The sequence below is a fragment of the Eumetopias jubatus genome, unplaced genomic scaffold (assembly GCF_037043125.1).
Source record: "Eumetopias jubatus isolate StellerSeaLion01/CBP00866 unplaced genomic scaffold, mEumJub1_p1.0 scaffold_15, whole genome shotgun sequence".
In the NCBI taxonomy this organism is placed as follows: domain Eukaryota; kingdom Metazoa; phylum Chordata; class Mammalia; order Carnivora; family Otariidae; genus Eumetopias; species Eumetopias jubatus.
The window spans coordinates 62,270,463-62,288,495 of NW_028274821.1; the positions used below are offsets into that span (position 1 = coordinate 62,270,463).

The 18,033-nt window shown below is 45.0% G+C and overlaps 1 protein-coding gene across 1 annotated transcript in view; it reads right to left on the reverse strand.

The window, feature by feature from the left end:
• GABBR2 (gamma-aminobutyric acid type B receptor subunit 2) overlaps positions 1 to 18,033 on the reverse strand; it is a 343,177-nt gene that overhangs the window by 136,775 nt on the left and 188,369 nt on the right. The window contains exons 6-7 of the mRNA XM_028108852.2: positions 14,991 to 15,191; positions 632 to 868 (exon numbers count right to left, since the gene is read on the reverse strand). Of these exons, the coding sequence (XP_027964653.1) occupies positions 632 to 868; positions 14,991 to 15,191 (438 nt within the window). The remainder of the gene's footprint in view (positions 1 to 631; positions 869 to 14,990; positions 15,192 to 18,033) is intronic.

Sequence of the window (18,033 nt, forward strand, 5' to 3'; positions counted from 1 at the left end):
CAACCCTAGCATGGGCCTAGCATTGGGCATACATTATTGCATCTAACCTATCCGAAGTGCTTAGTGAAGTATGCAGCCCATAATAAACATTAAAGAAATGTTAGCAATTATTATCGTTGCAAGACGTATATTATTATCCCCGTCTCCCGGATGAGAAACTTGAGGCTCAGAGCAAGTAGCCTGCTCAACAAATATTAGCAGTTCTTACTTTATAATGGTCAATCTTTATACCTACCTCATGAGGTAGGTACTATTTCCATTTTGGGAATGAAAACTCTATGGTTGGGAGACGGTACCTCGAAAGATCCAGGATTTGAACCCGACTTTGGGTCCAGAGCTCTTGCTGCCCCCATCCCCCACCTGGTGAATTTCAACTGTAATCTGTGTACAGTCAACTCACTATGCCCTTTGTAATCCGTGAGCTATAGAGAAGCATCTTTCCAGGCTGTCAGAGAGCATCACTGAACCTGTCCCTCATTTCAGCAGCCAGGCAATCCTACAACCCATAGGAAGTTATTTCAATGATCAGAGAAAAGGGACCTTGTCTCAAAGGGCATGTGACTCAGCCCCTCTTGCCTTGTACATCTCCAAGGGGCACTAAGGAAAGCAGAGTCTGGGGCGTGGGACTCACCGTGACCCCGAAGAAGTTGGTCTCATTCATGGCATTGAGGATGATCCTGCCCAGTGTGTGGTCCGTGTAGTTGAAATCCTGGATCCGCTGGTGCCGGCTGCTGGCATGCAGCGTCTCCATGGCCCTCTGCAGCGTCTTGGCGATGACCCAGATGCCATCATAGGCATACCCGTGGAACTTGCTGGGCCCCACGCCTGACCGCTTGTTGTTGTACTCTCTCTCATACTGCTGTGGAGTCTGTAAAACAGGGCAGTGGGGGGACACCAAGTTATAGCCAGCAGGGACATCAGGCACGTGGTGCCAAGAACGGACACTCTCCAATGCTTACTGTGGGCCAGGCCCGGTGCCAGGCTCTTTGTGGGCATTGTCTCATTTAATCCAGACAATGACGTCATACAGTGGGGACTATTATTGTCCCCATTTTACAGATGACAATACTGATTCGGGGAAGTTGACTTGCCCAGGATCACACGGCCAGTGAGCTGCAAGGTCGAGACTTGCATCCAGGCTGCCTAGCAAGGCTAGGGTGAAGGATAATGCACCTGAAGCAGTCCTCCCTGTGATATTTGCAGGGCCTGGAGCTATAGGACCAGTGGAGGACCACATTCCATATGTCTAAATATTTAAGTTACAGACCAGCAAATAAACTGCTCAATAAAATAGTTTCTATCTCCCCATCATAATGAATACACCTTCCTAATGATCTGGAAGGGCAAGTTTGAATTCAGCATTACGGGGCTCCTCCGAGCTTCAGGAGGGACACAGAGGCACAGGCAGAGCCGGCCTTGCCGTGGGGCCCACCCCCGCAGCCCAGCCAAGCTCGGTCCACACCTGCTCCCCCTCCAACATCAGAGACCTTTAACTTCCCCAGAAGTGCAGCCCAACCTCAGGAGGGCCGGCCCCGCCAAGAGGCTCCCTGGCTCTGGAAGTGGTTCCAGCTGTTTGGGCAGGGCATTCAGGGTGTGATGTAGGAGGGAGGGGGTGGGGGGTATGTCCCAATGGCTTGTGGATTCTGAGCCCCTGGGGCCCGAGTGGGGCCTGCCTAGAGCATGGGGCCCAGGGCCTGTCCCAGGTGCCCGGATGTAAGGGCTGTCCTGACCCTATAATGTGCCCCTCCTCTTTCCTCTTCTGTAATACAGCAAGGTCTGTGAATAATTCAGCATTTTGTAAAAAAGCATTTTTTTTCTCCCATTGAACCATAAAAGAATTTCATTGGTGATATTAGCCTTCTGATTGTAGCCACAAAGTCATGAAAACCTTTTTACTCTAGTTGCTGAGGCTTACACATCCAAAGGGATGCCACCCCAGGGAAACCCATCACCCTCAACCTTTCCATGGGCCTCTCAAGTCACTTCTGAACTCCTCTGCCAGAAATGTCATCAGAGCCCACGGCTTAGTCTTCGGAGAAAATCTCTTTGGGAACAGATCACATAAAGAAACCATTGACTCATTGTCAGTTTATACTGGGAAGGGCTCTTAGAGATGGCCACACATGTTCCCTCCACCTGCAGCCTGAGGCACAGAGAGGTCCAGAGACTTGTCTGAGGTCACACAGCGTGTGTGTGTGTGTGTGTGTGTGTGTGTGTGTGTGTGTGGAATTACACTGGTCCCATTCCATCTCTGCTCCTTTGTTCCTTATTGACTTCTGAGGGCATAATTGCTTTTTGAAAACTACCCCGAGTTGTTTGGTGCCAGGTCTAGCGCCCAAGGAAGGTGGTGAGGCTGAGCCCTCGAGGGCTGGGTCTCGTGGCTGGAGCCCAGGTGAGTCTCTTGCCCTTGGTTCACTCACACGTGCCTGGGGACAGCCAAGTGCCTCCAACTGTGGACCCTGTAGGGGAGGAATTCTGCCTGGCGAACCGGGAATGCTGGTCTCCCAGCAATAGCGCCCCCTCCTTCTTTGCTTCAGCTCCCACTGGATGACTCAGGTCTTATCCCTGTTAACAGTTTTCCCTGGAAACGCATCATGTCCAGCCATCACATTTGTTCATCACTCAAAACACACAGCAGAAGCTCCTAAATCCAAGGGTTCCTCAAGGAGGCAGCACCATCTCTGTCTCTAGCCTCGCTCAGGGCCTTGAGTGGCTCCTCACTGTCCCTCACACCCTCCACCCTCCTGCTCTCAGCTCTCCGCCCTCCTCCCTGCGGAGCATGCAGGGTCCCTTAGGAGGCGCACTCTCTCCCTTAGACCTCTTGGGTCCTTTGATCACATCAAGTTTGTTCGCACCTCAGGGCTTTTGAACCAGCTGGTTCCTCTGCCAGAAAGCTTCCCCAGCTCGTTGCATGATATTCTCTGCGTTCAAACGTCAATACTTGTCACTTCTCAGGGGTGGCTTCCCTGACCCACCCTTTCTAAAAACCCCTCACCCCAGGCATTCCCTATCCACTGGTTTGATCTTCTTAACTGCACTTTTCACTGCCTGCAACTTTCCTACTTAGGTGTCTGTTTGCCCATTGTCTGTTGTTCCAGCCCTCCCTCCTCCTCCCCTCCCTCCCACAACCAGAATTAAGCTCCATGTGGTCAAGATGTTTTCTGTCTTGATCACTGAGGTATCACCAGAACCCATGGCAATACCTACAGAGATCCTTCCCAAGCCTCAATTTCTCCATTTGTAAAATGAGGAGGTGGGATCAGGCGATCTGGAAGTTTCCTCTTGGCAACATAGGTAGAAGCCTGGCACAGTTGGTAAGGACAGAGGATTTGGAAGCAGGCAAGCCTGCCCTCCAGCTTTGGCTCTGGCAAGGTCTTACCTCCTCCAGGTCTCTGTGTCCTCCCTTGCTGGGTGTCCATGTGGCTTCAGTGACATGAAGCGTGCAAAATGCCCAGCCCAGTGTCCAGGACGTGCTGGTGTGCCACAAATATCACCCACTGTTACTAGCAGTAAAGGTGGCTGACTGGACCTGGCCACCCAGGATGCCCCAAAGAGCCAAGGTTGCACTGACATCTGTGCTGAGGGGGGCCAACAGTTCTCTGGTGCATGCACGCCCTACCTTACTTCCTTAACCAATCTCCAATTATTGGACATTTAGGCTGTTTTGAATTTGTCCCAGTTATAGGACTACAAAAAGCATCCTTGTATCTAAATTTTCTGAACACATACTGGTACTTATTTTTTTCAGAATAAATTCCCAGAAGTATAATTGCTGAGGCAAAGAGTATAACAAACTTAAACACGATTCATCCATATTTGGGCCAAGACAGTCTCCCCAAATATGAGAAATTAAAATCCCCCTGGGTATGAAAGTACCCATTTCCCTGATTCCTTGACAACAATAGCTATTACAATGTTAAAAATCTCTGGTTTGTTAGGTTAAGAAAAAGAAGTGCATCCCCTTTTAATTTTAATTTGCATCTGACTAATGAGTAGAGTGAGCTCCTTTCAAGTACTGATAGGCAATTTTTAATTCTTAGGTGCTTTTCTTTTTTCTACCATAATGTTATGGTGATAGTCACACCTGTCAATGTTTTGTTTAAGTGCATTCTTATTATTTTTCCATCTTTTACTATTTGAGTATATTTTCTTTGATTTTTAAAGTTTGGTCTATTTCTGGTTATTAAATTTAGCTATTGGCTATGTTAAAAGTATTACAAATTACTTGGATTTGTTTTCTCTAATTGCTTTAAGTATAAAAGTTCTGAGGCCCCTTTGACTTCTTCTCTCCCGGATTTTGCTCCTGTGAGCTTTCTCTGATTAATACAAAAGCATCGAGGGCTGCTGGTGTCTGTATTGGAGTCCTGTTTGTTCAACCTAATAATTATATTCAGATGATGTTTCCAGACCTCTTCCCTACCCAGAACATGCCACTGGGTCATCCTTCAAGGTTTCTATGACCCTTTTAAAGTCAGGGGCCCCAGACGTGAGGCAAACATTCTCAGTGTGGTCTCACTAAGGGATAAGTGAGTATAATCTTTTAACTTCCTTAGTGTCGTTTATTGGGGTCATTTTTTGTGGAGACAGTAGGGGGAACAAAATCGTGTCATTTATTCAGTATGACCTTGGAGCAAACACAAGCCCCTCTGTATACTTTTTACATGTGTACTTATAAATCCACATCTTTCTATCTCTTAACACTGTTCTTCACCCAGGGGATGAGGGACAGGAGGTAGGGGGAGAACAATGGAAATATGGCTGTTGACCTCATTTCTGTGGGAAGAGTCGTTGGAATGGGACAGGTGTAGCTAAGCCCGGCAAGGTGACCTCATTCTCACTGTCTTAGCAAAGCACTGAGTTGAAGTCATTGCCACCGCATTATATCCCAGGCCATTCATCACTTCCCAGGTGAAGCCAGCACCAATCTCCCTTGGGCAAAACAATGACAGCAGGAAGAAACACTCTCACAATTGTCTGAGAAAAAGTAGTAGTTGTTCTTCGAGCAGGCCTCTGATTATTCAGGGCAGAAGAATTTCTTCCATTGTAGAGCTGACACTGAAGGCTGATTAATTACTCATTCTCTGAGGTCAGGTTTATCACGAGATGCTAAAAGTTTCTGAGAAAATAACTTTATACAGATAGTCCCAATTACTGACAGGTTGTGCTCCAGCATATTTTTGAAAGGCAGTTGTTGGAACTTGGAACATATTTTTCCACAGAAACTATGTTATAAATAGTGGTTAGGCTCCCAGGCTAGCCCACACAAGCTTGCTAACCCACAATGTGACTAAACCTTACGGGTCTGTCATTCCAACAGCACCAAGCAGAGTCCTGCTTTCAGGGAGAGAGGAGCCTCATGGACAGAAGACAGCAGAAGGTGAAGAACCCCTCCCCTTCCGCATCTCCAGCTGCCATCCCCAGAGTGGCAAAACTGGCAGAATTTCTCTCTAGCATCCCCTGTGGGATTTTGGAATCCCAGAGTCTCATTTGGGAGGTACACTAGGGAGGGTTATTTAGTCTCCTTGTTCTTGTACCCCAGTTTGCAGATTGCCTGGGGACCTTGTTAAATGCAGATGCCAGAGCCCTACATTTTGATTCAGTACGTCTATGGGATAATTTCAGAATCTGTATTTCTATCAACCTTCCAAGATCTCAAGAATATACAAATCGGTTACCACTGATTAAGTCCCTCCTACAATCCGATTATTGGATTTTCTCAATAGCAACTTCTAGATGTTTGCTGAGCTCCATCTTAGACTCCTCCAGGGCTGAGAAGCTCACTCTCTCTTCAGGAAGAGCTTGCACTTAAGGAGTGCTTGCCGTCTAGGAGATTTGTGTTCTGGATGCAGCATCTGCAGCATCTCCCTATGACCTGTATTCTGCGTGCAGTGTCTCCTTGTGGAGCTGCGGTAAACATGTCTGTTCCCTCTTATGCACAACAGCCCCTCAAAGAGCTGAAGGCAGTGGCAGGCTACCCTGTCCCCAGGGTGCTGTCTTCTACCTTTGAAGCAAAATCGTCTCAGTTCACACTTCCACTCTGACGGTGATGAAATGGCTTATATCAGACCAAAGCTCCCATGAAGAACATTCAGAGAAGCAGAATAAAATGTAAAAATAGCTATTCAAAGACATCCTAGAGCAACCAGGACATCTAGGACTTGAGGAGCAAGATGCTGGAAAGAAGAGAAGGCTTGGAGAAGAGAACAGCAATCTTTGCTGTTTCCCCTGGAGGCATTTGCTGATTTGTAGGTAGGAAAGTTAATTGCAGGAAACAAAGCACTGGGTCAGAGTCCCACAGGGAGGGCAAGACAGAAAACTATAGTTCAGGGTTATCAGGACAGCAAGGCTTATAAAAACCAAGGTGTTAGAGGAAAAAGCAGCACAGAAAAGTAAGCCCAGTATTCAGACTGGTCTTTGCACTTGAAATATTTCATGATAACTAAGCCGCATAAAGCAAGAGGCTGAGAAGCCAAGAAAATGCAGTGGCTGAGGGGTTTAGAAATTAAACAGAAGTGTTTGGAGTCTCACAGTATCAGGGAAGACAAAAGTTGAACTCCAGGGCCAGTAAACACCCCAGGATTTCAGCTAATAACAATGAAGGGCAAATACTAGGAATAAGAGCAAACCAAAATAGACCAGGTCTATACAAACCAAAACCAAGGGGCGCCTGGGTGGCTCAGTCGTTGGGCATCTGCCTTCGGCTCAGCTCATGATCCCAGGGTGCCGGGATGGAGCCCTGCATCGGGCTCCCTGCTCGGCGGGAGGCCTGCTTCTCCCTCTCCCACTCCCCCTGCTTGTGTTCCCTCTCTCGCTGTGTCTGTCTCTGTCACAAATAAATAAATAAAATCTTGAAAACAAAAACAAAAAAATAAAACGAAGACTGGAATCATCTCAATTCTTGATTGGATTAGGTGATCTTCCCCTAGTTGAGCTACCTTCTTAAAGAGAAATAAATCTTCTCTGAAGAAAGATAACACCATCTGTAGTCTCTGTATTTTTTCATCTCCAATTATATTAATAAAATGTAACAGGTACACCAGGAAATAGGACCAAATAATAAAAAGAGAAAAGGAAGGAAGGCAGGCAGGCAAAAAGTAAGGAAGGGAATAAGGAAGGAAAGAATAAAGGAAAGAAGAAAAATAGACAATAGAAACAGACTCACAGATGATCCAAATCTTGAAGTTATTAGACATGACTTTAAAAGAGGAACATTTATGTGTTCAAAAAAATAGATGAAAAGATACAGAATATTACCAAAGAACTGGGAGCTATGGAAAAAAAAGAGAGATTAAAACAAAGAGTCTAAAAATGAAAAATACAACAACTGAAATTAACTCAATAGATGGATGAAGTAGCATATTAGACAGAGCAGAAAGTAGGTTAGTGAACTAGAAGAAAGGGTAGTAGTGGTAAATAGCTAATGAATATTCAGACTGAAACACAGATGGGGAAAAAAAGAGTAGAAAATAAGAAATGAACATAAGATATACGGAATATGTTGAAAATGTCTCACATATGTATAATTGTTGTCTTGGAATGTGAGGAAAGAAAGAATAGGCAGAAACAATATTTAAAAGGATATTATGCTAGAATCTCTCCAAACACGTACAATCCACAGATTCATGAAGTTGTATGAACTCTGTGAACTACAATCAAGATAAGCCCTAAAAAAGCCTCATTTTAGTACAGCATAGTAAAACTGCTGAAGATCAAAGCAAAGACAAAATCTTAAAAATAGTTAGAGAAAGGAAGATGCATTACCTTCAAAAGACCTGACTTAATAGAAACAATGGAAGCCAGAAGACAAATAATGGACTATCTAGAATTTTACACCTCAAAATTAAAGGCAAAAGAAAGAAAATTTCAGAGAACCAGAAACTGAGAGAATTTGTCCCTAGCCAACCCGCAGTAAAAGAAAGACCAAGAAGAGTTCTTCAGGCAGAATGAAAGTGATCATAAACAGAAGAACAGAAATGCAGGAAGGAATGAGAAGTAATGGAAAGTGTAAATATGTGAGTAGATCTAAATGAAAAATGACATCAGGGCCAGGAACATCCAGGAAAATCTTAAAGAAGAAGAACAAAGGTGAAAGATTATATGACTAGGTATCAGGTCTTATAATAAGGTTTTAGTTATTAAGACAGTGGTATTGGTTAATGGATAAGGAAATGGACCAATGGAAGAGAATGGAAAGTTCAGGAACAGATCCACATTATATACAATGATTAGTTTATGATAGAGTTGTCACTATAGCATGGGGGGGTGGATGGTAAGGATGATGGACTTTTCAATAAATGGTCCTGAATCAACTGGTTATTAAGTCAATTTTCCTACATCAGTCTACAAATCCACATGGGCAGAAAATGAATCTTGATCTTACCTCACACCATACATAAAATCAATTTCATGTGGATTCTATATCTAAATGTGAAAAGGAAAAAAAACTTCTAAAAGATAGGAAAATATTTTCATAAGTGTGGGAAGGCAAAGATGTTTAAATAGAACACAGATAATACTAATCATAAAGAAGATGAATAAACTGGACTACATTAAAATTAAGAATTTCTGTTCACCAAAATACAGCATTAAGGAAGTGAAAGCGTAAGTTCAAGAAGGGGGGAAGATATAAATAATACATATAACCATCCAAGGATTCATATGCAGAATTTAAAAAGAACTACAAATCAATACGAAACAGGCAGAGAATCCAAGTAGAAAAAATGGGCAAAAGACTTGAACAGGAAATTTGTAAAAGAGGGTATCAAAATGACCAGTAAAGATATGGAAAGATATTTGACTTCATGAGTCATCAGAGAAATGTAAATTAAAACTCAAATGAAATACCACTACACACCCACTAGATTGGCTAAAATTAAAAAGCCGACAATACCAAATGTTGGTGAGCATGTGAACCAACTGGGGCTCTCAATCACTGCTGGTGGGTGTGTAAATTGGTACAACCACTTTAGAAATCTGTTTGGCAGGGTCTCCTAAAGCTGAACATATGCATACCCTGTGACTCAGAAATTCCACCCCTACATATGCACCCAATAGTAATTTGCACATATATTCACCGAAATACCTCAAATACCTAGAAATAAACCAAACACCGTATGTGCAAGAATTCCATACAGAAAATTACAAAACATTTCTGAGAGAAATTAAAAATGACCTTGGTAAATGCAGGGATATACAAAATTCATGTTCATATATTATTAAGTCAATTTTTCCTACATCAACCTACAAATTCAGTAAAATCCCAACAACAAGCCAGAGCGGATTTGTGTATATGTGTGTGTAAACTGACTCACTATTCCTTTCTCCAGCTCTGAGGCTGCTGTGCTAATGAAGAGACCACAATTTGTCAAGCACTTATTGTGTGTTTGGCACTCTGCAAGATACTTTTCTTTACTTTACTTTACTTTAATCCTTATAAATCTTATAAAAGATATTATTACCCCAATATTGCAGATAAGAAACAATTTCAGAAAAGTCAAATGACTTGCCCAATGTCATTGTATCACTATCACTATGTCACCCAATTCAGCTGCCTATAACAGAAAAAAAATTATCAGTGACTTAGAGGTAGTTTATTGTTCTCTCACATAAAAGATGTCCATACGTTGGCAGTGCATGGCTGCCATGGCAGGTCCATAGTGTAATCAGGGACCCAGCTCCTATCTATATGCAACACTACCCTAGAATGAAGCTTCCTTCTCACGGTCACTTCTTGAGCCAAGATGGCTGCCAGAACTCTAACCATCCCATCCACATTCCAGCTAACATAAAGGAGAAGGGAAAAGGAGAAGGGCAAGCTCTCCCCTTAAAGGAGACTTCCAGAAATCCCATATAACACTCCTACTTATATTCCTTGCCCAGACTTAGAATCCTGGCCATATCTAGCCACATGGGAAGCTGGAAAACGTCCCTTTTCAGCTGGGTGGCAACATACCTACTCAAAAACCAGAGTTGTGTTACTGAAGTACACCGGGGGGCTATGGATATTGGTATGGACAACTAGCTATCTTTCAGTCTCCCAGCTGGGAAGCGGTGGGGCCAAAATTCAAATCTAGCCAGTGCCCTTATTACTTATGACCCTCCAGAGGCTATCACACCTTTCCTCCGGGGCCCATGTTCCTCTGCTACACTACCTGTCCCCCATTGAAGTGAATTCCTAGGGAAGCAAGGGGAACAGGAGCTTTGTGGGGAAGGTGGGAGGCAGAGGCAGTGGCCTTGCGAAGGATGACCTCCCCAGGGAGCACGCCTACTTGTCCATGGCCCCTTCCCTTCCTCCTCTTTAGAGCCCAGAGCTTCCCAGAAGTTCCACGTTCTTTGTCAGGGAGCTCACTTGGCAGTGACAATGAGATGGGTACAGCTTTTCCTGGGTCATTGGCTCTCCACTGAGGACTCACTTGATTTGTGTTTCCTCCATTTCTGCACTGTTAAATCAATAGTCACGGGTGGTTGCAGAAGCTTCTTGCCAGAAAACATTACAAAACTCCTCCAAAGAATGAGCCTGTGCATTTGATGGGGGATTGGGGCCTCTGAGGTCCCCAGTGATTCCAGGGTTCTGTGAACATCTCCATCTGGTGCCTTGGTCCAGCTGTCTCAGCAGGAGAATGGGAAAAATGTCCAGAGAGGCTGAGCCATCACCAGAGAAACCTGGCCAGAGTTGTAAAGGCTCACAATGGAAACAAGCCTCACAGGACTTTGGAAAGGGAAAGCTGACGACGGAAATCACCAATGTCAAAGAGTTCCTCTGGGGGAGCGGAGAGGTAATGGGGAGTCTCAGTGAGTAGAGCCAAAGCAAGTGCCCAGAGGCTGTCCTCATAAGGTTCCAGAAGACTGAGCTCTGGATGTGCTCGGGGAAGCCCCAAGGTCTGCATTTGTCTCATCATCGGAAATTCCAATAGGAAGAGACTGATGAATGTACTCTGGAGACCAAGGCCTTGTTATTCCTTGTTATTCCTCCTACCAGAACTCTCCTGGGTGTCAATGAAAGAGTTGGGGATGGCCTGACTGGCAACAGGTGTATGGGAGGGGAAACCTCAGAGAACACATTCCAAGAGGGGCCACTGTTTTGCCCGATTCTACAACTTTCTCTACCAGCAGTCACCTTTATCCCAGGGATCCCAAGGTTTAACATCACAGCCACGTCACACAGCGCACTGTAAGAACCCAGTACCATATTTGCACAGAGCCAGAGAACGTAGCTGTGAGAGGAACCCAGGAGTTATCTGGTCCAAATCTCTCCTTTTCAGTTGGGAAACAGGCTGGGGTGGGGGTGGGGGAGGAGAATGACTAGCTGCCAGAGGCAGATTAATTGGTGGGAATGCCAGGATTTGTGCCAGATCTCTCGATCACCAGAGCCATGCTCTCCCGTATGCCACCTACTAGCGGTGGCTGGCCGAGACAGAAAGGGCTGATTTGGGTGCATTCTGTTCTAAGCTTGTCACAAGTCTTGGGCGGAGAGCATGGCAGAGGGGAAGGGGCTCTGGGTAGGGAACCAGCTGTCCTGGCTTCAGGTCCTGGGGCTGTCTCTGACCTGCTGGGTGACTGTATCAGTTTCCTGGGGCTGCCATGGCAAATTTCCACAAACAGGGTGGCTTGAAACAACAGAAGTTTATTCTCTCCCACTTGTGGAGGCCGGGAGTCCAAAACTCAGGTGTCAGCAGGGCTGGTTCCCTCTGGAGGCTCTGAGGGAGAATCCATCCCATGCTTCCCTCCTAGCTCCTGGTGGCTGCCGGCTATCCTTGGCATTCTCTTTCTTGGGGAGGTATCACTCCAGTTTCTGCCTGCGCCGTCACATGACCACCTTCAAGTGGCAAACCTCCCTTTGCCTTTCTCTTATAAGGACCCTCGCCATTGCGCTTAGGGTTTACCCAGGTAGTCCAGGGTGACCTCATCTCAAGATCCCTAAATTAATTACATCTGCAAAGATGCTTTTTCCAAATAAGGTCACATTCACAGGTTCCAAGGGTTAGGACATTGACCTATCTTTTTAGGGGCTACTATTCAACCCACTACAAGGATCTTGGGTATGACCCTTCCCATTTCTGCTGCTTAGTTTCCCTAATATGGATGGCAAGAGCTCACTGACTTGCTTCTACAAGTGTCTGCTTATCTTCATGGACACCAGTGGACCCCAAAATAGAGGCCTTGAGCTCAGCAGCCTGTGCCAGACTGAGCACAGTCCCCAGCAGTCATGTATAACACAAATTCAAATTCAAGAACTATTTCCCACCTCTCTAGACCTTCCTTTGACCATATACTCTTGGAGATGAGTAGGGGAACTTGGCTGTGGTCAGACCACAAATAAGAATGCTTTATTCAACCACCAGCCCCACACCCCAGGGAGAGAGCATTCAACAAGAACAAGCGCAGAGGATGGGCTGAGTGGGGAAGGAGTTTGATAAACACAACCTGTTCAGGGCCAGGACTGGCGGGGGGGGGGGGGGAGGGGGAGGCGAGCAAGGTGTGAAAATGAAGAGGGAGCCAAATACCTCATTAATCAAGAGAAATGACATTTTAAGGCAGTATTTTTAAAAATCAAAACGAATGCAAAAAAAAAAAATCCATGATGAACAAAACATCAACCTTTTAAATAAAGATAAGATCCAGTCTTGCAATTGTGTAACTTAGATCACTTAGTTCTCCCTAATCCCAGTCCTGTGAATCTTACCTTTGTTTAAAATGTTGACGTTTTGTTCATCACGGATTTTTTTGTGTGTATTAATTTTGAATTTTTAAAAAAATATTGCATTACAATACTTTTCATCTTGATTACTGAGGTTTTTAGCATCGCCTTAAATTTTGCCCTTAGGTTCTGCATTGGGCATGTGAATTACAACTAGAGGGACTGGGGCTGTTTAGTTTAGACAAGGATTGTCTCTGGGGATATGGTGACCACCCACAGGACCTGTGTGGGCCCTGAGGGACCAGCGGGGGAAATTCAGGGAGAAGTAGCGAGTACTCTGCTCCAGGAAGGATCTGAGAATCTGATGGGAGGTTGGTCTAGATAATCTGTAGGAGAGCCCTAAAACTTTGATTTCAAGAAGTAGATGCCTCAGATTTTCTTGTGTAACTTCAATCATCTTGTAACCTCAGGATAATGTAAGAAATGCTATCTCTTGCTTCAAACACCTCAGAGGCAGGGGCCGGGTGTCCTGGAATTTCGGAAGCTGACCCATGCCGGGAGCCTGGCACTGTTCCATCCTGGGAGGCCAATGAGTAGGTCACCCACACTGCGGGGTGAAGTGAACAACCCCAGGAATACCCACAAAGTGTTCCATTCCCAGGCACAGAGTTATGGGGGTGAGGTCAGCCTCAGCACCAGTCCTAAATAAAAACCATTAAAATGAAAAAAATTAAAATGAAGGTCAGTGACCTGGGAGATGTTATAAAGTCAGAGCACTACCTCTAAAAGATACTGCAAAACATGATCTTCCCAAAACGCATTCCTGTGTACTGCTTACATCTGTGCATGGCTCACCCACCCAGTAACATCCATGCTCCTTAGAATGACATTCAAGGCCCTTCTCAATGGTGTCTTATGGCCCCTACGCTCACAGATTTTGCGTGTAATCATTCCTGTCTTTGGTCTCCTAAAGTCCTCAGTTTAGTTATGCTGTCTGCTGGTGGGGAATTTTTTTTCTTAGTTTTTGTATCTTCCTCAAATTTTACATTATTTTGAGATTAGAGTCCAGGGTGTCCCTGGACTCAAATTTCTGCTAAAAAACTACAAACTTTGACGTCTTTAAAAATAATACTTACTGAAATAAAATGAGTCCTTTCTGCACATTATTCAGCATCTCAGAAAACTTTCTGTATGCTCATTGATTTTTGCATGAAAATATTTCTTCCAACATTTTCTAGCCAGAGTGTTTTTCCAGCATCCCTCAGGTGCCAGCATGATCTAAAGAGTTGTTTACAAATGTGTCCTCATGATTTTCCATTTTTTTTTTAAGAAATCAATAAATCATTCTTACAGAGCTGGCTCTGATTGAGATTAAATAATAGATAAAAAATTATATACAAAAATTTTATATAGCTTTGCCATGAAGTTTAATTCCTTCAGTGGAACTGGGGTTGGGTGGAGAAAGGAACCATCTGAGCTTAGAGAAGACAGAAGGGAATTGTGTGCACCGATTTCCTAGATACTGGCTGGTGGTTAGAACTAAGAGATAGAACTGTCTTTGTTCACCAGGGCCGCCATCCCCTGATTCTTGATAACACTTACAATGATAGGTAACAGTGTATTTCTGAAATACTTTTACCTATGCCACATTATCTGGCCCTCCTGCTGCTCTCTGGGATAAGCGGGGGGCGGGGGGGGGGGTTAGTAACGCCCATGGGAACATGTGGAGCACCCTGTCCAAGGTCCTGCTCCCAGGAGTGACAGCACTGAGGGACCAGGCACAATGCCAGTCACATTGCACAATCTGCCACCAGAGGAGGGTATTTCTACCCTATTATACAGATGAAGAATCTGTGGCTTGGACAACTCAAGCTCAAGTTCACACAGCTGGTAAGTGGCAAAGTGGGGTTCAAGCCAGTCTGGCTGGTCTACAGCTCATGTTTCCCAAAGTCTACTTGAGGGGGTCTGTCCTCTCCTCTAGGCTGACGGGAGCACTGGTGAGCCTGAGAAAGGACATTCCAGGTCCGAGGTACATGGAGTGAAAGCCCGACAAAGTCTGAAACACCGGGCCTGTAGTTGGTGCTGTCAAAATCATGACTCCATTGCTTACGTGGACATTGGGTTTTGTGCTTACAAAGCACCCTTACCTCATTTGATTCTCAAGTTCCTTAGAGGGGCATGCAGTAGAGGTCTGGCTATCCCCATTTAACAGGCTCAGAGAGGTCAAGGGATTTGCTCAAAGTCACATGGCAATGGCCAGAACAAGATCTGGGCACTTTGTACCAACATCATCAGACAAGATGATCAAAAGAGATGGGCCTGTGGGCTGAAGTGGGCAGACCATGGCACTGACCTTTCCTGAGATGGTCTTGATCTGCTTGGAGCTCAGGGGCTCGAAGTCCACGCCGATGTAGCCCTCCATGGCAGCAAGCAGATTCTTCCGGAGACAACGGGATGAGTTGGCTTCTGTGTGCACCTGCTCCCACCAGGTAGGCTCATACCAGCCTGGGATGATCCACTGGTATTTGCTACCATACATGTTCTCCTCATATGCCTGCAACAGATGGGTTGACCATGAAGGTACCAAGACTTAAACATTTGTTCAAGCACTTGTGCCCTGTGAGACAGGTGGAGGGAGCTCAGGCCTCCTCCTACCAGAGGGTTTATTAATTTTTCTATTATTCGCTTTGTTATCTTTCCTCATCATCTCTCAATAGACCCAAGGTAGTTTATTGGAAACATATGTAATAAAATAATAAACACTGAATAAAAATTGAAACATGAGGGCCTGACCAAAGCCAGGTAAGGACACTACAAGAAAAGAAAACTATAGACTGATATCTCTGATGAATATAGTGGCAAAAATTCTCAACAACATATTGGCAAACTGAATTCAAGAACACATGAGAAAGATCATACACTATGACCAAGTGGCATTTATCCCTGGGATGCGAGGGTGGTTCAACATACACAAATGAATAAATGTAATACATCACATTAGTGGAATTGAAGATAAAAATCATGAGATCATTGCAACAGATGCTCTCTGTGTACTGTGATGAACTGTGCGCATTTTCAGACATGACCCTTAGATGATCCTGCAGTACATTCCTGGAGAGCCATGAACACATTGGGAAACAGTTCATGCCACGCCCCTTTGGGCTCCTTGGCCTACAACAGAGATAACACAGGGGCGAAGAGGGCATGGCAGGGGAGCCTGCCGGATTGCTCTGGACTCCAGGAAGCTTCTGGCTGCCCTCCACTTTGGCTCTGGGTTGCTAGCCAGGCTCTGTCCACAGCAGGGTGGGCCAGAGACCCTAATGGCATCTGTACATTAGAGAAAAGTTACAGTCAAGTCTGAGAGTTGGGGGAGAGATCCCCCCCCCCGTTCCTACATCTGGGGAGGCGACTCTTCTAGGATTCTCTTAATACCTAAGAAAGCCCATCCTGCAGCATGGGCAGTGGAGCATCTCATTGGGATAAACGTGAGTTAAAATGTTTGTTCCTTAACTTCAGTTCAGATACCATCTCCATGGCCTCTTCTCCTTGGTTCAGTGAAGCCTCTGGAGATTAAACTGAAATTATTTAACGAAAGAGCCCTTCAACTACTTCAAGGCAGTGATCACACTGTGTTTTCTCTAGACTCCTCTGATTATATGGGACCTTGACCTCCCCAATTCTAGATAATATACTTCTTATAATGCAGCCTCAGATCATAGTCATTTTTCCAGCAGCTACATTATAATGTTGCCCCTATCACAACTGTTGTAGAAAACACAGACAGCCCTCATATTTCAATTATAGGATAAAATCCCAGTTCAATAAAGGGAGGCAATCTCCTGATCTTCCCTCTAATAAATGGGATTTAGTCCAAAGAATCTTTCTTTTGAAGAAAAGATAATCCGAGATCTGTCAGGGGGCTAGATTTGTGAACAAAAGGCTCACCCCAGCGATCCCAGGTCACTGTATGAATGGCAGAACCTGTGAGACTTTACAACTCTCATCCTTTATAGGAAGGGAGGAACTCACATATCTTGAGCCCCTATTATGCTTGGCCAATTATACATATTGTCTTATTTTATTCTCACAACAACCCTATGAGGTATGCATTATTATTTCTAACTTATAGATGATGAAATTGAGGCTCAGAGATCGAGGGATTTGCCCAAACACATACAGCTAAGTCAAGGGGACAAGATTCAAAGCCCATTTTTGGGAAGTTCCCCTTTTTTCTTAGCAAAATAAATAAAACAAAACTTTTTGGAAGCTTTCAGGTTGAGGCAAGAAGAGCGCCGCCTTTATTAGGAATGTATGTTAAGTAGGAGTCAACAGATACAGAGTGAGGACAACAGGACTTCTAAGCAGACACAGAGGCAGACCTGCATCACTCTCTGAGGACAAAGACCTTGTGATAACTTAGAGACAGCACAGAGCAGGAAGTCAGAAGCCGCCCAGGGATCTGCTGTGACAGCTCTTTGACCTGCCCTTGTCTCATTAGGAGCTGTTCCTTGTGAGTGAATTTTCCAGAAAATAGAAGCTTAGCCCATTTGAGTGACAACAGATTTTGTTTAGAATGTTATTTAGTTTTGATGAAGATAAACATTTTCCTACTGACCTTCTGAAACAAACAAAAAGGGAGATTACAGTCAAGCCCAGCACCAGATTCTCTGCCACATACCAGCTGGTAACTCTGGCACCCAACTCCTTGGGTCTCGCTTTTCCCATCTCTAGCCTGTGGAGAGCAAAGCCTATCTCACTGGGGTGGTGTAAGAATTAAATGAGATGACACGTGTACCATGCCTGGCCAACACTACATCCAGGCACATTTTAGCAGCTCCTTCTCATTGCCTTCTCCTTTCTGTAATGCATGGTTTTATTCTGAACACCAGTCACAGTTACGGGCTGTGCACAGTCATGCTGCTGGGTCTAGGGTGGCACTTTTCATTGCCACCGAGTCCCTGTCTTCTCTGAATTTGCTGCTTTTAAACTGTTATGGCTTGGAAAGCAGGGCGCCTGGGTGGTTAAACATACGTGCAGGGCAAAAGTAAATAGGCTTTGAGTGAGGGTCTAAGAGGCTTCCCTGCAAGGTAGGTGAACCGGTTTAAATATGCCATCCACCATCTAAAGCACCTGAGGGGAAGGCTCTGATCCTCTATTCTGCTATTCCCATATTCAGACGGACTGAGCGTGTGAGCTGGGAGTAGAGGAATGCTCTCTGTCTCCTTTGCTGGAGAGGGAGATTTTGTAGAGTGGCGTCCACTCTTCTGTGGATCCCCGGTGCTCAGCACAGTGCCTGGTGTGCCCAGGGCACCCAAGAAGTGGTTGCAGAATGACTGAACACATTTCCAGCTTCCTTAGTCACCTTAGTTTTCATTTTTCCTGCCTCTGGTAGGAAT